At 65.4% G+C, this 22,919-nt stretch overlaps 2 protein-coding genes across 4 annotated transcripts in view; one reads left to right on the top strand and one right to left on the bottom strand.

The window, feature by feature from the left end:
• Positions 1 to 125: 125 nt before the first annotated feature.
• Positions 126 to 2,168, top strand: DNLZ (DNL-type zinc finger). Its single transcript, XM_077148793.1, has 3 exons — positions 126 to 435; positions 823 to 962; positions 1,895 to 2,168. Exons 1-3 carry the CDS (start codon positions 202 to 204, stop codon positions 2,064 to 2,066), a joined length of 546 nt encoding a protein of 181 aa, XP_077004908.1. The 5' UTR covers positions 126 to 201; the 3' UTR covers positions 2,067 to 2,168.
• Positions 2,169 to 4,327: 2,159 nt separating this feature from the next.
• The window catches only part of GPSM1 (G protein signaling modulator 1), a 28,627-nt gene continuing 10,035 nt past the window's right edge, over positions 4,328 to 22,919 (bottom strand). For 2 of the 3 annotated variants that reach the window (XM_077148791.1, XM_077148790.1), the window contains exons 4-14: positions 22,339 to 22,481; positions 21,706 to 21,829; positions 21,485 to 21,600; positions 20,765 to 20,920; positions 19,437 to 19,545; positions 18,500 to 18,623; positions 14,041 to 14,111; positions 13,443 to 13,622; positions 7,524 to 7,680; positions 6,767 to 6,975; positions 4,328 to 5,702 (exon numbers count right to left, since the gene is read on the bottom strand). In XM_077148791.1, the coding sequence (XP_077004906.1) occupies positions 5,496 to 5,702; positions 6,767 to 6,975; positions 7,524 to 7,680; positions 13,443 to 13,622; positions 14,041 to 14,111; positions 18,500 to 18,623; positions 19,437 to 19,545; positions 20,765 to 20,920; positions 21,485 to 21,600; positions 21,706 to 21,829; positions 22,339 to 22,481 (1,596 nt within the window). In that variant the 3' untranslated portion in view covers positions 4,328 to 5,495. Of the gene's footprint in view, positions 5,703 to 6,766; positions 6,976 to 7,523; positions 7,681 to 9,961; positions 13,399 to 13,442; positions 13,623 to 14,040; positions 14,112 to 18,499; positions 18,624 to 19,436; positions 19,546 to 20,764; positions 20,921 to 21,484; positions 21,601 to 21,705; positions 21,830 to 22,338; positions 22,482 to 22,919 lie in introns of those variants that run through there. The other variant, XM_077148792.1, reaches the window with a different exon arrangement.

The following is a 22,919-nucleotide window of genomic DNA, read 5'->3' as shown; positions in this document are numbered from 1 at the left end:
CCGGATCTCCGCGACTTGCGACCGGGCAGGCACGTGGGTACCCGGCCACGCCAGACCGCCAGAGGGCAGCAGAGCACGCGGCCGCCCGACGCCCGGCAGCTGCCGACGTCACTTCCGCCCCGCCGTGCCCGCCCCCAAGATGGCGGCGGCACGGCTTCAGCCGCAGAGGGCGGGGTCAGGGCGGACGGCGGCGGCCGCGGGATGCTGCGGACAGTACAGGGGCGCATGTGGGTGCTGCTGCGCCGTACTCGGTCCCTGGGCCCCGACCTGAGGCAGCTGTGGGGTCGCGGGACCCACTTAGAGGCCGCGGCGAGGCGGAGGGCCCGGGCCTGGGGTTGGCGGCGCTTGAGCTCCCAGGCGGGGCCGGAGCCTGGACAGGGGACAGCGCTGAGCCGCGTGGAGGCGGCGCACTACCAGCTAGTCTACACCTGCAAGGTGGACGAGCCGGCGCTCCCTGGAGGACCGTGCTGGGAGGGGCGGGCTGTGTTTAGGAGGGGCGGGCTGTGTTTAGGAGGGGAGGGGTCCTCCCGAGTGGTGGGCCTAACCCTCGGGTGGGCGGGCCTTCTGGTAGGTGGGGCTTAGCGTCGGGAGGCGGGCCTTCCGAGGGGCGTGGCCATTTCTTAGGTGGGGACTAAGCCTTGGGGGTTCGGGCCTCCCGGGAGGGATGGGGCTTTCTTGGGAGGGCGCGGCTAAGCCTCGGGGTGGAGCTATCGCTTCGGGGGTGGGTCTTCTGAGGGGCGGGTCTAGGCCTCGGGGGCGTTTTTTCCCGGAGGTGCGCCCTGTGCTCCGCCCCGCTCACGCCGCTCCACGCCCCGGGTCCAGGTTTGTGGGACCCGGTCTTCCCAGCGCATCTCCAAGCGTGCCTACCACCAGGGCGTGGTCATTGTGACCTGTCCGGGTTGCCGCAACCACCACATCATGGCCGACAACCTGGGCTGGTTCTCGGATCTGGACGGGAAGAGGTGAGTCACCCGGTGGGGTTGGGGATGGGGTCTCTACCCTGGGCGGGGAGCCCACCCAGCAGGACATCCTAGCACCCCGGCCCCCTTGAGCTTTCCCCCTAGTGTGGACACTAGTCCTGCTCCTAGGGCTGCCTGGTAAAATGCAGTACAGTGTGAGATTCTGGCTGCAGATCAACAGCAGATGGTGTTTGGTGTAAAGCTGTAGGTCCCCAGGTGGAGACAGTTTTACTTGTTGACTCTTGCTACCCTAATGTGGCGGGGTGCTTTGTTGCCAGCTTTCGCTCTCTCACGGGTGCTTGGGTAAGGTGCGGCAACATGGTGGTCACTGCAGGCCGTTGCCCACCTTACAGATGCTTCCTCTAGATTTGGGTTTCTCCGTAGTCCGGTCTACTGTTGCCCCAGCCCAGCCTCAGTACTTGCAGAAGGAACAGGTGTCTGCTCCAGGGCCTCTGTCCAGGCACTGGGAGGCGAGGGCATGGTAATTTCTCTTTGACTGGGCAGTGGGCTGGGGCCCTGGCTCTCAGGTGGGCAGTGGGGGTTGTAGGGGCCCTGCTCCAGCTCCTGCTGCCTGCTGCCTCCTGGCTGGGGAACTGGACTGTCCCCACTGGCACCTGTGAACAGGACAGTGGCAGTGCTGAGCCCCTTGCAGGCCTAAGGCGGCTTTGGGTGGGTATGTCCCAGCAGGGGTCACATGATCCCTTTTCTTTGGTTTTTGCTTCCCAAGGCAGCTCTTATTGTCAGAGACGTTCTCAGGATTGATTATGGCGGTGGCCCAGCTGCCTGATGGTGTTCGTGGCCCTGTGAGGCGGCCTTGAGGCCACGTGCTGCTGAGACCGAGGCTCCTGGCTTGAACCGAGCCCTGGGTGCTATCCAGCAGGTGCTGCAGGACAGCCCCAGGGCTGGAATGTAACACCGGTTCCCTTGCCTCTCAGGAATATCGAAGAAATCCTGGCTGCCAGAGGGGAGAAGGTGTGCCGAGTCACTGGGGAAGGGGCCCTACAGTTAGTTTTGGAGGTGCCAGAGGCCCCCACAAGCTCTGCTGATACCCCAGAAACTGGTGAAGACCAGGACCCCACTACCCCTGTGAAGACAGCACCCAGCTGAGCCCTGCCCTTCCTGGCACTTGGGACCTGCTGACTTCCTCTTCTGAGAGAAGGCACCCACGGCCTGGACTCTGCCTTCTGGTCAATAAACAGCTTATCCCTGTGTTGGCTCCCACTCTTCTGTCCATCAGTATCTCCTTCTGGAACCAGAGTCCCTCTATGGGTCCCCGGTGCTGCTGGGGGAGCCGCTGCTACTGGGACACATGGGCCTGCAGGGTCCAGCTGGGAGCAGGCAGGGGCTCAGAAGCCCCTGTGGGGAAAGATGCTAAGGGCGCCATATTAAGGGGTTCCGTGGATGAAGAAGGAGGTGCTTTACAGGCAAAGAGATGGCTCAGTCGTGCCCCATCTTGGGGCCCCAACCTTGCTGGGTACTGGGGCTGCCCCTCCTCTTCCTGGGGTGAAGACTGGGATTGGTGCTCCCTACTTGCTCCTCCCCCATCACCTAGACACAGGTGGCCCCAGAGACCCTCCTCCTGGGCCACCCACTGTCCCCTCTGGTAGCATCAGGGGTCCCTTGATGCCTTTGATGAAACCAGCTGAAAACCCAGACCATCCACTGGTGGACAAACAGGCCTGCGGGTCCCTGTCGATGCTTGGCCCAGAGTGCTCAGAAAGCAGCCCCAAGTAGCAGGCACCCCTCCATGGCACCGTCACGTGGGCGGTTTGTCTTCCCAGCTACGTTCGGCGGAAGTCCCTGTGTTTATGTGAGTGAGAGTGCTCAAGGCCACATCTCCCACAGGCAAGAACACTCGCTGGCCTGAGGGAGGTGGCCATCGATGTGTGGTGGGGGGGAGTGGGGCACAGTGTCCCATTCCACCTCACAGCCTCCAAGCCCAGCTCTCTCCCTGCCACACTCAATGGCACTGTCCTTCCCTCAGCAAATGAGCCTCCGTTATTCTGCCCAGGGCCTCCAGGGCTGTCTGTGGACACTGCAGCTCCCCACTTCCCCCATGAAGGCCCCAAAGCCACGGGCAAGCGGAGGCTAACTGGGGAGCCTTGAAACACTTCCCTGCCAGCAGGATGCGTTGGTACCAGCCCAGCATCAGCCACCTGGATCCCTTCCTCCAGCTCTTGGAGATGTGGGGAACTCTGCAGTGCTGGAATTCCTGCCCCGTCCTGCATTTTCTTTCCTCTTTCCCAGGCCACCCAAAGACCCTCTATCCAAAGGGTCTGTTCAACTGTCTCTGTGGTCGCCTCTTTTCCAGTGGGGGGTCCCTGGGTGGCCTAAGGAGGGAGGGTCTAGCTGGCATCCACTATCCCCTCCTTGGTGGAGTGGCTCATGTCTGCCTGGCCTGAGCCCCGCGGATGCTGAGGAGCCAGAGAGGAGTCTACTCTGTGGAGTGGACATGGTTCTGGGCATTAGGGCCAGAGTGTCCCACTCCCACGTGGGGACATAGGCATGCTGGCGAAGGGCAGGGCACTGGGGTCCCACCCCATTTGCCCCTCTGCTTCTGGGGAGAGGGTGGGGTCTGGGCATGTGTGTGGTGTGGTCGAGGCTGGGGGTGCTGGCTGGCCATGGGAAGGGGAGCCACCAGGCTGGTACAGCTGACTGTCCCCAGCTCTACAGGGCGTGCAGGGGCCTTGCCCCTCTCCATGCCCAGATGAGCCCCTGCTCTGCCCCAAGCCCTCTCTGTGGCCTAGTCCCCTCCCTGCTTCCCTGTAGAATCTTCCCGGACTGAATGCTTCCTGGCTGGGCTGAGAAGCAGAGGGCCTGGCTTGCAAGGGACTGTTAATGTGGATGGCTCAAGCAGCTACCCCCAGCCGGTGAGTCTGAAGGGCCTGTCTGCTCCTTACTTGGCCATCTCCAGTAGCACCCACCCCCCCACGGGGGTCTCACAGCTCTGCCCCTTCCTGTCCTACCTGCTGGAAGGTGCTTAGAGCCACCAGCTTCCGGGAGCAGATGGCCATTTCATGGGGTGAATTGTGTCCCCAGAAGGAGAGGGACTGGCCATGGTCACGCAGAGGGGACCCCATCACGGGCGAGGCAGAGATGGAAGCCCAAGGACTGCTGAGAAGAGGCAGGAAGGGTCGCCCTCCCATAAGACTGGCCCCGGACAGTCCGTCTGTCATTCGAGGTCCCTGTGGGTCTGTCTCAGCAGCTGCAGACACACCTATCAGCCCCGGTGCTTTCCCCTCACTGTGCCCCAGCCAGCCCCCAGGCCTCTCTGAGCTGCTACTCGTTGGTGAGTACACAGTGGTTCCTGGGGAAGATGTGACCTGTGGGAGAAGTCAGGGCAGCTTCTTCAAGGATCCCTCAGCACCTTGATTCATTCGCCAGACTTTATTTTTTTGGGAAAAACAGAAAAACAAATGTACCTCTTGGGTTAGACCCATGGACAACAGGGCAGAACATGTGTGACCCAGGGACAGGCCTGTGCAGCCAGGGAGGAGCCGGGCTGCCCACCCGCCACCCGTAGTCTCCACCCTCTGACCCCGGGTGGGCCCAATGCTTCTCCCACGGGCATGAGGCCAGAGCTGTGACCCCAGGCCATCTCTCTTCCACTCAGAGAGCAGGATGCTGGGCCCAATCTGGGGGCTGTGGGTTAACCCAGGGAACTCTCCAGAAGGGCTGCCTTTAGGCAAAGAGCAGACTGGAGGTCATCCCAAGGTGGAATGTTGAGGGGCTCCAGCCAGAGTCCCGGGCAGATACCCCGGGACTGGTGCAGGTGGGCAGAGGGCTGGGCAGCGATGCCATCTTCCCCAGTGGTGAGGGTGAGGGATGGGTGCACTTTCGGGGGCCAAGAGGTGAGGGCACCATGTTCTTCTCAGCTTCCACAGACCCGCCACCTCTGGCTGTGACCATAGGACCCGGTGCCCCCCATGCCTGGCACCCAGCCTGGCTGGGTTTGGGGTCATCCCTCACCTCTGCTGCCTCCTTCCCTCCTTACAGCCTTCTCGGGGCCTGCAGGCCGGGTGGGGTGTGGGATGGGGGCTGAAGCGCCAGGCAGAGCGGCTTTCCGTGGGCACCTCCTCTACTAGGGTGGGGGTCACCAGGTGCAGTGGGCACAGCTGCTGCCCAGCTGTCCCAGGGGATGTGTGGGGAGTCCCATTCTACCAGCCCGCGGGGTGGGACTTCGGAGATACCTTTGGGAGGCTGGAGAGGAGAAGGTGGCAAGTTTTCACATTTGGCAGGGCAGGATGGGGCCTGGAAGGAGAGGCCGGGAGAGGGACAGAGGGCCTTGGTGGCACCAGGTTTGGGGCTGACAGGCTGAAGGCCTGGCCCAGCCTGGTGCAGGATGAGGGCAGGGCTGGGCAGACGGGTACCATGGCAGCCCTGGCGGCATGCCCAGCATCATGGGGAGGGCCAGGGGGTGGCTCAGGGCCCACCCTCACCACGCTTCGGGAGGGTTTGGCTTCTCAGGGACCATGGGCATCGGAAGTACCTGTGAGATCCCAGGGTTGCGGGGTGGGGTGGGGGTGGGGCCGAGCCTTAGCTGGCACTGGGCTGGCACTGCCCCCGGGGCCCAGGCGGCCCGCCCACCTCCTGCTCAGGGCTCGAAGCGAGGTCCACCCGCTGCTCATCCATCCGCCTGGCCTGGACCCTCTGGATGAGGCTGAAGAAGTCCTCGTCGGGGACAGTGGGGCCATGGGGCGGCCCAGCGGGTGGGGGACAGCGCTGCTCATCGATCCTAGAGGACTGGGCAGACACAGGACAAGGTCAGTGCCCAGCCCCCGGCCCAGTGCCTGGGTCACTAGGGGAATCTCCACTGTGCCTGGGGGCCTAGCTTCTGCAAGCCATAGCCAAGGGTCCCTGGGGTGTGGGCCCCAGGCCTATACAACGTGGGGCCTGCCCAGGCCCATACACTGTGGGGCCTGCCCAGGCCCATACACCGTGGGGCCTGCCCAGGCCCCTGCGCCTGTGGCCATCCCTGGGGCAGGTGGCTGACCTCGCAGACCCTGCCACTCCGGGCTGGGGCTGGTGGGGACTTCCCCGTAGGGTCTGGAGCAGAAGGCGTGGGAGCCGGTGCAGCTGCTGGCGTGTGTGTGCATGTGGAGGTGGGGCTCTGTGTTTCTCGCTGGGGGCTGGTGGTGAGCTGACTTCCCCCAGGCCTCGCTGTGGGCTGGGGTCTCCCGTCTGAAGGAACAAGAGTCAGGTCTCTGGATACCTTGCAGCTTTCTACATGGGCGGGCCCAGCTGCTGCTTGCTCAACCCTGAGCCTCTGGCTGGAAGCTTCCCGACCTGGAAGCCCACTTACCCTGGCTGGCAGGTGGATGGTCCCGCGGTGAGCAAGAGGCCCTGGGGTGCCAGCAGCTCACCCCTCCTGCCCACACCCCTTGCTGTGCTCACTTCCAGCTAGTGTGTGTGGGGGGGCTGTCTCTGTCGAGATAGCTGTGTTGGACCCTTTGCTGCCCACCCTCGCTGCGATGACCACTCTCGGTTTCCCTCCTGCCAGCTGCTGGCAGCTCCCAAGGCCGGGGCCAAGGCTGCCCGCCGTTTAAGAAGCTGGCTGCCAGCCCTGAGGCTCTCCTGGCCCTGCCCCGTACACGGGGCTACATCTGGCCCTTGGCTTCCTCTGTCCAGCTGTGGAAGGCTGAAGGTCTCCCAAGGCCATGAACTTAGGATCAGGGGACTCCCCGTTCTGAGACACTGAGAGACAGAAGGGCCAGACCCCTCCTGCAGGAGGCAAAGGGGACATCAATGTGGAGGGGGCAGGTGGCCAGGGAGCTCAGGCCAGAGAGGGACAGTGAGCCCAGGCCGACCTGGCATTTGATGAGCATGTTGAAGAACTCGTCCCCTGGCTCCTGGGCATCCGCGTCGCCACGGAGGTGGCTCAGGTTGTTGTGGGTGAGGCACAGGCCGGGCAGGCTGCTCACGCTGGCCCGCTGGTCATCCAGCCGGCGGCTCTGAGAGCTGGCGATGAGGTCGAAGAATTCCTCCGTCTGGGGGGAGGCCGTCAGCGAGGACTGGGCTGGAGGGAACAAAGGGGAGCAGGCAGGGCTGTGGGGGGGCTCTGTCCTTGGTGAAGCCCCAGCCTCCTGCGCTCCCAGGGGCCTGCCCCTAGGCCGGGCAGATCCCCAGCTGCCCTCCGCAGCCCTGCCGTGGCCCCCACCTGTGCCCCCATGGCTTTCAAGAGGTGACAGGGGGAGTGAGGGCCTCCCACGCCTGCTGACGCACCCTGACACAGCAGGTTCCAGGGGGGCGGGCATAATTACACGCTTCCCAGGAAGCAGCTTGCCATGGGCTCTGGGCGCGCATGGGGGCTGGGGGGCAGTGCCTGGTGACAAGGGGCACTTTGCGGAGGATCTGCCCGGTCCCTGACATGGGGCTTCAGTGCCAACACCCACAGTGCCAGCTGGGGCGGCCGCGGGCACCGCAGCAGGGGTGTAGGGATTATGACTGCGTCTCTAAATGTCGGGCGGCAGGTGCCTGGCTGTGCGGTCCCAGGCTGGGGGTGCTGGCAGCCCCTGCCCCGTGCCCCCTAAGGCCGAGGGCAGCCCAAATCAGTAGGGAGCTCACCAATCCTCTCCTCCAGGGAGGGGGCGGCCGTGGCTTCGGCAGCGGCAGCCTGGCCCTCGTCCAGGGGACAGCGCTGGTCATCCATGCGGCTGCTCTGGAACTTGCTCAGCAGGTCAAAGAAGCACTCCTCGTCGGAGGACGGGGCCCGGGGGATGCTCTGGGGGCGCAGGTGGGAAGGGTCAGTGCAGCGCGGGCTCAGCCCCAGGGAGCCCTGAGTACTTGGCATGGACCATCTAAGAACAACCCCACAAGTGAGCTGAGGGCCACGCACGGGGTGGGCAGGGCCCTCCCTGCTGGCCACTGTGTCCTGGGCTGGCAGTGTCACTAGATGGAGCCAGAGGGGCCGGCAAGTCCAGGTTGCATCACTGAACCTGAGGCAGGGGAGGTGGGAGCTGACCCCCGCCGTGAAGTTTGGGCTTCTGAGGTCCTAGCCAGGGGGCAGCCCAGAGGAAATGAGGATGTGGGGCTTGGACCCGGGAGGGGGGGTGGTCTGGAGGGGGAGGGCTGGAGAGGAGGTGTCCATACCCTGGGGGTGGGGTTGGGGGTGGAACATGGGCCTGGAATCCACAGATGGGAAAACTCCTCAGAATGGGGCCATCTCAGGCCTTGGAGAGGGGAATCCTGGCCCCAGGAGTGTCCATGCCCACTGCCCCCACAGGCCCTGCTGGCAGCTCTTCCCTATGTTCCCTAGAGCTGCCTGCTCGGGCCCCACGTGCCCTTGGGAACCGGTGTGGGCTGCTGGGTGGGCCCCATCTGGGTCCCGTGGGAGCTGAGCCTGCAGCCCAGCCAATCCCACTGGTGGGGCGGGAGGGGCTCAGGGTCCCCCATTCCAAGTGGGGGTGATGCAGCAGGGCTGAAAGCCGACAGGTGCAGGGGCGGGTCCAGGGACAGGTCCACCCCGCACTGGTGTGGTGCCCCAGAACCCCCCAGGAGCCGGAGGGCCCAGTACAGCCCCAGGCTGTCAGCTTCGTGCCCCCCAAGGGCCACTCAGAGTAGGGCTCACCAAGCAAGGGGACAGACAAGCAATGGGGCACAGACTCACAGACAGGAGCTGCCTGCTAAGAGTGGACGTGGCCCAACACCGGGACCAGGCTGTCCTCACAGCAGAGGGACCAGGGCCCTGGGAGGGTCGGCCACTGACCCCGAGACACCCAGGGAAGACCCCTAGTCCAGGGCAAGAATCAGACTGGGGGCAGCAGGAAACAGAGAACGGCCAGGGGGTGAGTGGGGTGGGAGTGCAGCTGGTGGGGACCCCATGGGGCCTGGGCCCGTGTCCCAGCTCTGGGCTCTCAGGTGCCCCCCCAGGGGCAGGCCCACAGCTAAGGCGGGGAGGAGAAGTTGGAACCCCCCACTCAGCTGGAATTATCCTCCTATGGCCGGGCTCCGGCCAGCAGCCCCCCACCCCCATGGAGCCGGGGAGGAGGAGGTGGCCAGGGCCTACCCCTGGACGGGGCCTCCTCGGCTCCCTGCAGGCCCCGACAGAGAGAAGCCAGTGTGGGACTGGACAGGTACAGCCTGGAGGATGAGGACACACCATCCAGAAGGAGTTCCCACAGCAACTGCTGGTGCCCAGGCCCCAGCCAGGTGCCGAGTGGGCACAGCCCCTCCCCCACTAAAGGGAACAGTCACTAGTCACGCAGCAGGGGGCTAGTGCCAGGCCCACCCAAAAGGTTGTTCGGAACCTGGCCTGGCAACACGCTCCTCCTGCCGCCCCTGGGCTGGGACTTGGGGCTTAAGGGCGCTTGTGGAGGGAAGTGGGGTGCCAGCGAGGTAGCTGACAACAGGAACCACCCCCGCCATGTGGGAGCCGGCTCTTCCTTTGGGGCTCAGCTCAGAGCCTGTGCTTGGCCAGCCCCCCCCATGGACATGCACCTCCCTCAGGGACACGGCCCCTGCCCCCCAGACCGTGACCCCCCAACCCCTGGCCCCCAGCCCCTCCTGAGACCAAGTCCCCACACCCCTGAGACAAACACCCCTGAGACTATGCCCCGCTGCTGGGTCTCAGAGGATGAATTAAAGGACTCAGGGCCCATCCCTACACGCCAACCTTGCCTCTTCTTCCTCCCTGAAGGTTTCAGAGTTCTTCCTTCAGTCTGACTCCAATCTCTCCTGCTTTAGCATAGACCCAGTTCCTCTTACAGAGGAAGAGAACAGACCCCAGGCACCCAAACTTGGCCCTCTGCCAAGGCCTGGGGCTGTTCGGCCTCATGGCAGCAGATGTCCTGATTCCTAAGCTGCCCCAGAGCAGAGGGCAGGGACTGAGCCAGCTGGGGGTGGCGGAGGGGCTGTGCTGACAGATGTGCCTACAGTACCTGACCTGGGTGACCCCTCGCCCACCTGGGTGGCTACACACCTGCCCGCTCACCTCCCCCATCCCCACCGTGGGCACAGGACCCCAGGAGGAGCTCTGCCGCCTACCCCCCGGGAACCCCACTCACAGCCGGCTCCGTGGTGCTCCAGGAGCAGCAACGAGGAGGGGGGCGGGCGCTCGGCCACGTGCGGTACAGCGGGCGCCGGTGCTGCTGCCCGGCTCCTCGGGGACCCACTGAGCCCCGCAAGCTGCGGTCTTAAATAGGACCCGGGAGAGGGCTTGGCCCTCCCCGTCCTGCCTTCGCTGCCTCTGTCACACACACACACACACACACACACACACACACACACACACACACACACGCACACACTCACACACGCGCTGGCTCACTCCATAAACACTCCCAGACAGATCCCGCCCCCCTGCCCCAGGCCTCTGGGCGCTGGCACCTGGGGCTGTCAGCGGATGGAAACCTTGTTGAAAATCCCTTTTCCGGCACGGACACCAGGGCTCCAGCTTCTTTGCAGAGGCTGCACCCCCGGGAATCAGCCTCCTCCTGTGGCTCTCACAGCAGGTGCCCAGGGAACATCACGTTCGGCTCGCAGCAGCCCCCCAGATGGCCAGGCTGGGGGGACCTCCTGCGTGGACACGGGCTCTCGCAGCCCAGTCCGCCTGCCGTGCCCGCCCCAAGTGCTCAGACCTGCACCCTGGATTCCGTCCATGCAGGAGATGCCGGGGCTCTGCCTTCTCAAGCCCTGCCTTGGGGACCCCCCCATCTGAGTCCCCGGGACCCCTGGAGCGGAGGGGGTGTGCGGCCTGGGGAAGGGCAGCTACTGGGCCCAGGGTTGGGGGACCCACATCACCGCTCACATGCTGAAGACAGAGCCGAGGGAGAGATGCATGCGTTGGTGGCCTTTTGGGGAGACTTTAAAAATAGCCCTCCTGGGGGGAGGCTGGGGGTTTAGGGGTGCTGTGAATCACAGAAAGACAAAAGCCTCCCTTTCCCTCCCCCACGGGGCGGAGTTCCTCGGCAGCCGGGGGTGCGGGCTCTGCCCCTCGCACCCCACTTCCCCTCCCAGCAGCCTGAGCATGGGGGGGCAGGATGGCCCGTGTGCATGTGTGTTCTTGGGTGCGCGTGTATACTCGTGTGACAGCCCGTGTGCTTGTGTGTTCCTGGGTGCTTGTGTGTGTGCTTGCGTGACAGCCCATGCTCTCAGGTGTGTGTGCGGGTGTGACAGCCTGTGTGCTTGTGTTGTCTTGGGTGTGTGTGCACCTGCGAGGCACAGTGGGCTTCAGGCCCTCCCAGCCCCAGGGCCCATGAGCGCATCCAGGCCCTATGTTGCACCCAGCCTTGGGGGCCGCCAGCCCAGGACCAGGTCCTTAGGCTCCTACACCCCCATCTCTGCTGGTCTCGGCACCCCTGAGCTCTAAGAAAGGGGTGCAAGAGGGTGGGGGGTGGGTCTCCCCACAACAAGCACAGTACAAGTAAGAGACTCGCTCCACAGACTAGGACGGAGGCTCAGGGGCTGGAGGGAGCTCCAGCCAGCGACCTCTGGGGAATATCTCCAGCCCCCTCCTGCCCACTGTCCCCATTCAGCTGATGTCCATGGTCCTCCAAGCCCCTCCTGCCCCCAGGAAGTGGATGGTCCCCCGGATTCCTGGGAAGCCCTGCCCAGGGGGCACTCAGGGTCCACAGGCCTCTGGGGACTGGGACTGTGCCCAGCACACCCCTCTATCCAGAGCAGGCACCCTCCACAGAGAGCAGAGGCCCCCGGCTGTCCCCTTAGCATCCTGCTACAGGAGGTGTGCAGACGGAACCCTCTGAGCTGGCGGGAGAGTGGCCTTGCCTGGGCACAGGTTCAGCCAGCCCTTTGCAGACCCCAGCTGGCATGGCCGGGGAAGTCCCATCCCCCCAAGGCCAGTGCCCTGGGCTGCCCACTGGGCCTCAGTCCCAGCCCTGCAGCCTGGGTTGGGGAGATGGCTGGGGGTCACTACAAGCCTGAAGCCCCTGATGCCCCCATCTGCCACCCAGACCACCCCAGAGCTGCCCAGGTATGGCAACCACACTGCCAGCCTCGGGCCCAAGAGCCAAGGCGGCTCCTTGCGGGCGCTGCGGCACCAGGACCAGGTGCAGTGCAGCGGAGCTGGGCCCAGGAAGCTCACTGGGCCAGGGGTCCCCACCAGCAACCTGGCAGGGTGCCTCCTGCTCTGGAGCCCAGTCCCTCCTAACCTCCCCCCACACCAATGGACAGACTGGTCCCAGGCCCCCAAGTCAGGCCCCGCCGGGCAGAGCAGGGGTGCAGTGGGGACTGTGGTGCCCTCACAGGGCTCGAGGGAAGGGCAGGCAGCACAGGCCCCACATCCACTGCAAGCCAGGAATATACTGATTCAGCCCCGGGAGCTGTCTCCAAACTCATTTCCCAGGGTCCCCAGGGTGACCTCTGACCCTGAGGTCACCAGGCATGTGGGTTTGCCCCTTGGGGAACCCCAAACCCTAACCAGCTCCTGGGCACCAGAGGAGGCAGCCACGTCCCTGCCTGTCCCCCCAGCAGTCTGTCCATCCCCCTTCATCCCTCCATCTGCCTTCCTGTCCCCCACCCATCTGTCCCCATCAATCTGTTCATTTCCCCATCGCCAGTCCCCTCCGTATTCCTCAATAAAAGCTGCCTGTGCTCACAGAGGGGGCTCCTGGCAAGCCCAAGACCCTGAGCCACCCCCAAGTGAGCTGCGGGTGCCCTGGGCTGGCCAAACACCCAGCCCGCCTGGGGTTGGACAGGGAGCCCTAGCAATGCCCTTCAGAGAGCTCAGGGCCAATCCCAGCCCCCTACCCTCCCCGCAAGGTGCCGCAGCACGTAGGCTGGCCACATCACGCACGGCCGTGCTCCCGGACCCAGGGTGCCATGTGTTCCCAGCGGCCCTGCCCCCATCTCCTCTTGTCCCTCCCCAAAACACGGCCAGGTCAGAGCTTCGCTGGGAAAGCCGGGGAAAGCTGGCCCCACTAGGTGCCCCCACGTCTGGGGGCTTCCCACCTGCTCCCCCAGGATGGGGCACTGTCAAGGCACAGGGTGTAGGGTATGCCATGCCAGTCCACACCCCGGCCCGCCCACACCCAGCAGGGTGCAGGGGAGGGGGCCGCCCCAGGGAGCCTGGCAGCAGCCAGGGCGCAGGGTCTTTCTGGGGAACACGCTCCTGTGGGTTCAGTGGGCTCAGGGGTCCCAACAAGGTGGTAAGGTCGGGGGACAGTGAGGCCAAGACTGTGGCAAAGCTGGGAAACCAAAGGCCCCGGGGGACGAGCCCAGTCCAGGACGCTCCCTCCTGCGGCGGTGGGGGTGCAGGCCCGGGACACAGTAGCTGACGAGAAATGACGTCCTGGGCGCTGACCTGCCTGGGCTGTCCCCAGGGCCTGTGGGACAGCGAGGGGCCAGGTAGGGGTCAGACTGCCACCAGAGCATCTGCCTCCTGGAGTGATTGGCCCAGGTGGGCTCTGCAGGACATCGGAGGTCAGGGTGCCGCCACATGCTTTCCCTGCTTGCCCCGCCCCCCAGTCTGGCCTGTGCCCTCAGGGTGCCCACCCATGGTCCCCAGCTGGCGTCTGAGAAGTCACCTACCGCGCGGTGCACCTGCACCTGGACGTCCGCGCTGTCCAGCGGGGAGTGGCCGCCCTCCCGGGGTCTCCTGTCGGTGGTACCCGGTCCCTCCTGGTACTTCCTGCTTCTCACCGGGAGAGGGGGTGACTCCCTGCCAGGCCCCCGCCAACCCCCCAGGTGGTGGCTGTCTCCGTTCTGCTCCTGGGAGGGGGGATCCGGGTGTGGGTGGGGCCACCAGCACCCCCAGCCCTGGGGCCCTGCGGTAAGGGGCAGGTGGGGTCCCCTTCCCCAGTGTCACCTGCTCACATCTAGCAATGGCTGGCGGGGCGGAGGCTCAGAGAGCCGAGGCCGTGCCCCAGGGCCACCAGGCACCCAGCGAGAGAGGGCCAGTGCCTCCCACAGGACCCCTGCCTTGCCCAGCCCCCAGGTTTGGGATTTGCGGAAGCCCAGCTGGCCTGCTCCCTGTAGCAGCTCCGCTTCCCCTCTGGTCAGAAAAGGCCAAGGGGGCCGAGAGCAGAGGGGAGGGGTACCCGGGCTGGGGGTCCGCAGGAGCCACAGCAGCCATCTCCAGGGGTCTCAGCACCCCCTCACCCCCACCCCAGCCCTGCACACGACTCACCCGCTCCAGGGGCAGCCGCAGCAGGTCCCAGGTCTCCGCACTCAGCCTCTGCGTCCGCTTGGGCCTGGCCCCTGGAAGACAGCACCCCGGTCAGCCCCAGGCTTGAGTCTGCTGGCCGGGGAACCCCTGACAAGCAGGCCCAGGAAAGCATCAAGATGGTGTCTGGGGAGGACCTAGCCTGGCAGCTCGCCCTGCCCATCTCTCTCCTGTAAGGGGCCCATTCCCAGCTTCCTGACCCCTCCCTCCTGGGCCCATGACCTGGGCCTCCGCTCTAACCTTTGCTTGTGCAGTTCCCTCTGCCCAGGATGCTTTTCCTGTAGGCTGCACAGCCTATGTACCCCACTCAGCAACATGGCCACCTCATCCAGGAAGCCATCAGGGATTTTGCCTCGCCTAACACAGCCTCAGGCCAAATGGGCCTGTTATAACCCCTCAGAGTCCCAGCATGGAGTGGGGAAGGGGTACTGCGGTGATAGAGACCCCCATGGAGCTCCTAAGGGCTGTCCAACCTCAGAAAATCCAATGCAGACCCCAAAACCTGGGTACGAAGGATCTCTCAAGCCCCAAGGGAGAGCAAGAGGGTGGAGCCAGGATGGCAGAGACCGAGGGTCTGGTGGGAGTCCCCCAAGGGATGTCACAGAGTCACCAGGTGGAGGGTGAAAGTGGCCGTGGGACGGTGGCAGAACATTCTGGACAGCTCTGCCCTGGCCCTGGGTGGGGGAAGGGCTGGGTGACTGTGGACCCCGGGCCTTTGACCCCTCCATGGGCCCCTTCTACCCACAAGCCTTTGTGCCTGCCATCCTGGTCAGTGGACCCCTGCCAGGTCCTCCCGGGGGCCGAGTGTCCATCTGCCTGTGGTGGGCAGGGGAGCCCCAGAGAGGGCCTGGCCACCAGCACCCCCAAGAACCCAGCCACATGTCCTGTTTTAATAGCGGAACACGGCTAGGGCTACGGGGATGGGGGGGGCCACTGGGATCCCCGCTGTCCAACCCCCCCCATGGCAGGCCAGCCTGAAGTACAAGTCTAGGGCTTCAGGATTCAGAGGCACTGGTTAGGGTTGGGGGAGACCACCAAGGACCCTTCCTACTCTCAGGTCCAGGGAGAGAAATGCATTGATCCCGAGGGTCTGGGGGTCCCCGTCCTGGAGCTTGTTGAGGGGGCGGCCGGCTAGCTCTGGCATGAGACTGCTCAGGGTCCCAGCACTCCAGACATCCCATCCCCACCCTGCCCACTGCCAGAGGATCCGTCTGCTCATCCCCTACCCCAGCACAACCAGCACAACCCATGTGACCCAGACAGGGCCATCGGCTGCCCCTCCTGGCCCCCGGCCCCTGCCTGCTGGCCACGGAGACCCCTGCTGGGCTTGCCTTCCACCCCCAGCAAACACCCGTGGCCTGCGGGCCTCTCCCAGGCGAACACACTCCAGTTCAGGCCAGGGCTGTGTCTGAGCCGGACAGGGGGCCCGGGCAGGTGGGTGGGGAGCAGAGCCCGGCTCGGGGCTGCCAACCTCAGAAGGGCGGCACCCACCCCCACATCCCAGCCCAGAGCAGGCAGGCAGCTCCGATGCACACCAACAAGGAGGAAACAGGGGCCCACTCAAAACCCAGTGCAGCTGGGGGAGACCCCATCCGTCCCTCCCCAGTGGACAGCAATGAGGGTAACTGGGCAGGGGTGTCTCCGTCCCACCAGGGCGCAGGCAGGACAGGCTGACCTCCTGGCCAAGCCTACTCACCACAGCCCGGGAAACTCCTGCTCCATCGCCCGCCCCGCGCGGGCTGGGGACCTCCCTCTTGGCGGCTCCCAGGTGCCCTGGGAGCGTGGCTCAGTTTCCCCACCTTGTCCGCTGGGCCCGGAGCCCCTGCCGGCCCCCACCCCAACACAACACGGCGGGTCCTGGGCGGCAGCGGCAGGGGCTGAAACGCCCTTCTAAGCCACTGCTGGCACCCGGCTCTGGGACAGCGGGAGCACAGCCTGGCCTGCTAAATGCTGCCTCTGTCTGGGAGAGGCCGCCAGGGCCTTATGGGGCCAACGGCCTCGGCCGAGCCCGCCCAAGAGGGCACCCGTGGGCTTCCTGTCTGCCCCCGCCCCATACAGCCTGCAAGGCTGAGGCCTGGACACCACCCAGGCCTGGCCGTCAGGCCTGCGTCACCCTGTTGCCAGACCAGCTCCAGGCTGCTGGCTCAAGCCACTGCTGGATGCCCAGGGGGCACCGCCAGCCTCTGCACTCCAAACCCACATGCTGCCCCCAGCCACCCCAGCCACACACCCCCAGCTCCTCCCTTCTTTCTCTCCAAGTCCCCAGGGGCTCGAGGCCTTGCTGGCTCCACCTCCCAGCAGACCTGGCACCTGGCACCGCCAGCTGCCTCCCCGACCCACCAACACCTCTCTGCACCATGGCCTAGGGGGCATGGCCAGGCCTGGGCTGGGCTGGACCTTGTTCCTCCTCCAATGGACACTGCAGGGTCCCCACCCCCTGGAGTGAGGGGCCAGAGGCCCTTTCCAAGTCACCCTGTACGCGCTCAGCTCGCTGCTCTCCCTCCCACCCTTGTCTCAGGGCCTTTGCACTGGCCGCCCCCTCTGCCTGGACTGCGGCTCCCCGTTCAGCCTCAGGTCTGGGCTCTTACGTCACCCTGCTCTGGGTAATACTTCACATGACACCCAATCCTTGCCCCGGCAGGCCTGGATTCAGCCTCCCCTTTTTCCCGAAGCACCCTGACTTAAAGGTTACTCGCTCATCACACCTTCGCCATTTATTACTGCCTGGTCCCCTGGAGCCCAGCTCTTTATTCACTGATGTCCCCAAGTGCTCAAACAGTGCCTTGCACAGAGTAGGTGGCTCTAAGTGTCCTAGAATGAGGGAGAGGTGGCATCTATTGGGCACCTACTGCATGTCCCTGTGTGAAGGTCTGTCCCATGCATTGTCCTTTCCAGGCCTTCCCCAACCCTGGAAGGCCACTGTCCTTGCGACCTCCAAGGGACTAAGGACACTGAGGTTCAGCCGGAGGGTGGGTGAGCTGGGCTCAGAAGGTCAGAGGTCAGACTGAAGGCATGGACATGTGGGGGCACAGGGAACAGGAAAGAGCAACAGGAAATCCACGTTGCAAGGGGCCCTGGACAGACATGAGGACAGGGAGGGCCGTCGCAGGTATGGTGACTCTGCCAGGAGGCTGGGGGCAGGCTGGACGTCCAGGCGAGCAGTGGCCCCTCCCAGAGAAGAGCAAACTCTTTGCAAACAGGGACACTGAGGCAGGGGGGCTGGGACTCCACACATCCCTGACCCTGCAAGGTGCAGGTGGATGTGAGGGGCAGGAACAGGCGCTGAGTGTCCAGTGGCAGCTGGGGGGGGTGGTGGTTCCGGGGGCCCAGTCAGAGCTGCCCCTCCCCCACCCCACCCCCACCAAGGAAGGGTCCCCAGCACACAGGGCTGAGCAGAGGAACTGGTGAGGGAGAAGGACAGAAGCTGCCTTGTTCCCAGCACCCACGACAGGCCACCCCACCCTCGGTTTGGAGAAGGAGGTGGACACCCCGGGGGCCTGGAGCCTGGCTGCCCCCTGGGAGCCCTTCCAGGCCTGCCCCTTTCTCACCTGCAGATGGAGGTTTCACAGGGCAGCACGCTGGGCCCAGTCACCCAGCCCCAGAAGACCCCTCCCTGTGTGCTCTGGGTGTGTGACCCGTAACCTGGGGCCCCGATCTGCCAGCCACGAGGGGTGATGCGCAAACGTCACATGTCATCACAGGGACCCCAGACAGCTGCACTGGGCCGGCCTCCCCAGTCTTGCTCTCAGGGGGACCCAGAGGGCCATGATGAGGGGCACCTGGCTCCTGCCCTGGCCCCGTCCTGCCCACCTGAAGCTCCTTCCAGAAGCCACTCAGCCTTGCAGCTCCCATCTCCCCGGCCTGCACGGGCTGATGGGTCCGTTTGCTTAGCGGGCAGCACCTGGTGCCGTGGACACGGCGCTGTGGCTGGGTGGACGGTGCAGCCCAGGCGGGAGGTCGTCACGTTGGCCACGGCAACTCTGTGCCATAAGCATGCCACCATGCCCGGCGCCCATCCCCTCCCCCTGCAGCCCCCCACTCTGGTCTGACAATGGACGTGGTCCCCTCGGAGGTGGGGGTCCTCGGCCAGAGACTGCTCAGGGTCCCAGCACTCCAGACATCCCATCCCCACCCTGCCCACTGCCAGAGGATCTGTCTGCTCATCCCCTACCCCACCTGGGACTCTGGAAACAGGGCAGGCGCCCTCCCTCTCTCCAGGTACAGCATGAGGGCCAGGAAGGGCTGGAGCTCGGGTGCTGCCCCTCAAGGGGTCTGGGGTACACACCCTCCTCCCGACCCCACACTGAGCGTCCTGGTAGAAATTCCCCATCTCCCAGTACTCACACCTGGGGTACAGAGTTCCTCAGGCCCCTTCCCCACACCCCAAAGGCCAAGCCTGCAGGGCCCGTTCCCCGGGACCCACCTTGGGCCTCGTAGCCGGCCAGGTCAGGCTTCTCCGCGGCCACCGGGCTGGTCAGCCGCCCCAGGGCCAGCTGCAGCTGGGCGACGTTTGCGCGGGCCGTCAGCTCCCCATGCCGGTCCCCGGTCTGCAGCCAAGGAGGGACGGGCGGTGCTGAGCAGGCCACAGGGTACCCTGGCTGGTCACGGTCCCTGGCCTCGGGGGGTCCCTAGGTGCCATGGACCCTGCCCGCCCCTACTGGGACCCCGAAACGCTTGGGGTCTCAGGCAGCTTGGCCACCCTGCAGTGGACGGCCCGCCCGGCTCTCTGCCCACTCTCAGCTGCCCTCCACTGCCCCCGGGTCTAGTCTCTGCCCCCCAGATCCCTGAGCCTCAGGCCTTGACCCCCGTGGGGTATGGGGGCCTCCCCCACCCCAGCTTACTTCGCATCGTCTGCCATGGGTGAGTTTAAGCCCTAGGAAAAGGCCCCTGCCCCTCCCCCCAGTATCCCCTGCATGGGGCTAAGGAGGGCCCAGGGGGGCTGGGAGTGTAATCAGCACAGCCAGGCCCGGGGGTAGCCAGGGGCTGCTTCCCAGAGGCAGGGGGCTGGGGGCCGAGGAGTGAGATCCGGCTGCCCGGCCCACCCCTTCAGGGCAGGGGTAAGAGCCTGGCGGGCGGACGCTGATCCACAGTGGACACGGACACTCCAGAGGGGTGGGGCTAGCTCCTATCCCCAAAGCTGGGGGCAAGCAGTCCCCCTGCCCCCGGCCGCCCCCCCCCCCCCAGCCACAGCAGCCATGCAGCTGATGCAGGATGGAGGGAACAGTCCAGGAAAGACTGGTGTGTGGAAAGGCACAGGGTGGACACCGGCCAGCACAAAGGGGGCAGAGAGGACTCAGGAGGTGTGGGATGGGGGCATGGCCGGGGAGGTGGGTCGCCCCAGGGGGCTCCAGGGGACTCACCTCGAGGGAGATCTCCAGGTGCTTTTTGGCGAAGGTCAATGCCTGCCTGGGGCTCCCCATGGACACGTAGGCATTCCCCAAACTCCAGCACGCTCGGCCCTCGCCCACTCTGCAGAGGGAAACTGAGTCCAGGCCCGCACTCCCAAGAGGGAAGGGCGGAAGAGGCCCTGGGGGGCAACTTGGCGGCTGTTGGCCCAGCTCCACACCTGGCTGGACAGCTGGCCCCTGGCCTCGGGGCCTACACCTGTGACCCCAGGATGGCCGTGTAACTAGGCCTTCGGGCAAGAGCCACGGGGCCACAGGACAGCCAGGGGCGGGGCTGCTCTGGATGCTTCCAGATGGTCTGGGGTGGCCTGGGGGGAACGCACACAGACCAGATGCAGACCTGGGGCAGTGCAGGGGCTGGACGCAGGCCTGGGAGCTCACAGCCACCTGGGCTCTAGCTCGCAGCCTCGCTCTCCCACCAGGGGTCAGTGAGGGTCTTGACCCAGACATTGGCTCCACTCTTGAGGGGTAGCCTCCCTGCCCCCCTGGGCTGTGTTATGCCTCCTTTTAAAGGACCCTTCCTCTGCCCCGCCCCAGGGGAAGAACCAGGCCTGCGTGTCTAATTGCACTTAGGCATCTAGTCTGTCTGTCCGTCTCTCCCCACAGACACTGACGTACGTCTGTAGGGAGAGAGGGGGAGAAAGCTCTCTAAGGGCGAGGACACAGTCCTGGGGGTGAGCCCGCGACCTGCCCGCACGAGGGTCACTGCAGCACCAATGTCCCTGCTGTCTGGCCGTCCCTGCGGGCCACCCCCACCATGGGCTTGGGGTCACGAGGTCACAGGGCCACAGGCCAGCAGACTGCAGGGTGGTGAGGAATTGGGGCAGGGGCAGCCCAAGAGCGCCCACGATGGTACTCAGCCACGAGACCTGCACAGGGGCGATTGGCAGTGCTCTGACTGTGGCCCAGCTGGCCCACCATCTGCCCCAGCTGCAAGCTGCCACACCTGTCAGCCTGCCCTCACCTGTCACCGCAGGCACGGTCAGCCTCAGCATAGCTGGCACCACATACATGGTCAGCTCTCCTGCACCTGTTACTACACACACCTGTAGGCCTGAGCGCACCTGTCACTACGCACCTGTCAACCCACCCACACCTGTCAACCCACCTGCACCTGTCAACCCTCCCCCAACTGTCAACCCCCTGTACCTGTGGCTCTCCCACACCTGCCACTGCACACAGCTGTAGGCCTGAGCACACCTGTCATCACACACCTGCCAGCCATCTGCACCACTGACTGCTGGCACCTGCTGACCTACCTGTACCTGTGGACCCACCCTCACCTGTCGGCCAGCTCCTGAGCAATGAGCAGGTGGCGCAGGTGGTATTCGGCGGCGCGCTCGTAGTCCTGCAGCAGGGTGTAGGTGTTGCCCAGGCTGTAGCAGGCCTGTGCCTCCACTGTCTGGTCCTTGAGCTGCCGGGACAGCTGCAGCGTCTTCCTGCAGTGGATGCGGGGGTGGGGGGGAGAAAAGGTCACTGCCCCAGAAAGCCACCACTCCCGCCCTCCACGCGGGGTTTCTCTGTCCTGCCTGCACTGAAACAGAGACGGGGGGGGGGGGGGGGGGCCGCCCAGGCTCTGTGGTCCCTCTCTACCCTTTCTGGGGGGGCGGCGTGGTGAAGCACCCCCGGGCCTGCAGGGTCTTGATCCCCTGTGCCTCAGTTTCCCCACCCGCACAGGACAACAGTGACACCACACATGCAGAGCTGCCATGAGGAGCAAAGACGCGGAAAACACTGCTCCCTGCCATCTGCCCCTGGCGGCCCGGCTGTGCCACCCCTTCCCCCAGCAGGCGCCACGCACCAGGGCCCTGGACAGCCCTGGACGGCCTGTCATCAGCGTCCCCCCGCACGAGGCACAAGGCAGGCCTCAGGCCAGCGGCTTGGCCACCCTTGGCCACCCAGGAACTTCCGGAATGACCCAGAATCCCCCATGGGCTCCCGGGCAGGCCGGGAGGGCGGGCTCGGGGAGCAGTTCCTGCCGGCCACGGAGTGATCGCACCTACTTGTAATACTCGGCTGCCACATCGAAGCGACCCAGGAAGACGTGGGCGTTGCCCAGATTGCTGTACGCCCTCCTCTCGGCTGCCTTGTCCCCAAACTCCTTGGCGATGGCAAGACGCTGTGGAGACGGACGTCTGAGCCCAGGGCGGGGGCAGGGGCTGCGGGACTGTGTCCCACCGTCAGGGGCTCCAGGTGGCCCCTGTGCCCCCCACGTCCCCCTCACCTCCTTGTGGAACGCGGTGGCCTCGGCGAAGTTGCCCAGTAGGTAGTGGGCGTTTCCCAGATTGCCGCAGGCCCTGCCCTGTGCCGCCCGGTCGCCCAGCTCCTTCACCAGGGACAGGTTCCGCCTGTGGGCAAGGCCGTCTCAGCCAGGGACCCCCAGGGTCAGGGACGCAGCCCCCATCCCCCCACCAGGACACACCGAGCTGCTGCATCCACGGGATTCCTCAGCGGAGTGGGGGGTCCTGGGGGTCGGGGACCTTCAGCCACCCGCCCTGCCTGGCCCCAGGTTTTGGAAATGACCTCTGTCCTCTCGGAGACAGGCCCCTTGGAGATGCCTCACGCCCGGCCCTGTCCCAGCCAAATGGGCTTAAAAACTGCCACGTGTGGCTTTGGCTTACCCATGTCCCTGCCCTCCCCATGGGGGTGACTGAAGGGTGGGATGTATCAGGGGGCTTGGTGGGGTCCCCCTCCTGAGAACAAGGCAGGGGGAAGGAGCCATGTGGTGACGTCTTGAAGGTGGGGAGAGGAGCTGGGACGGTAGGGCCAGTGGGGATGAGGGGTCCTGGGCCTACCTGTCCCCAGCTCATCACCCCTCCGCTCACTGCACCCCCCCTGCCCCACCCGTCCTGCTTACTCATAGAACTCGGAGGCCCTGCGCAGCGTCTCCCGGACATCGGGTGGCAGGTGCCCGGGGTCCTGCACGGCGTTCCAGGACAGGTGCTTGCCCTTGGCGTGGTACACGTTACCGATGTTGTATAGTGCTCTCGCCTCCCCCACCTGTGGGCGGACCGAGCAGTCGGGGAGTGCCCCCTCCCCCCAGGCGGCTCGTCCGGGGCCTGTGGGATCCCCCCCGCCCTGGGTGCGGGGACACAGTGGTGCAGGTGACACCGAGCTCCGCAGCCTTGCTGAATCGTCATGGGGCAGCAGGGCTGGGGTCTTGCTGTCAGGGAATGAGGGTCTGAGGACAGGGTTCCAGGAGGGGAAGGCGGGCCCAGCCCTCAGCTCTGACACCACCAGGGGAGGAGCTGGGGGCCCATAGCCCTCAACGCCTCGGTTTCCCTGTCTGTAACAGGGGGCTTGCGGGCGCTGTGGCTGAAACTGCCGCTCAAGTGTTGACTGCCCCGTGCTGCCCAGGTCCCGGCCTCCCCTGGAGGCTCTGGCTGGGGCCTGGGAAGGGGTGGAAGATGGGGGGCCGGGGGGGACAGCAGACTGGGG

The sequence above is a fragment of the Tamandua tetradactyla genome, chromosome 2, assembly GCF_023851605.1.
Source record: "Tamandua tetradactyla isolate mTamTet1 chromosome 2, mTamTet1.pri, whole genome shotgun sequence".
Lineage (NCBI taxonomy): Eukaryota > Metazoa > Chordata > Mammalia > Pilosa > Myrmecophagidae > Tamandua > Tamandua tetradactyla.
Note: the sequence above shows the minus strand (reverse complement) of the source record. Positions and strands in the feature narration are given on the sequence as shown.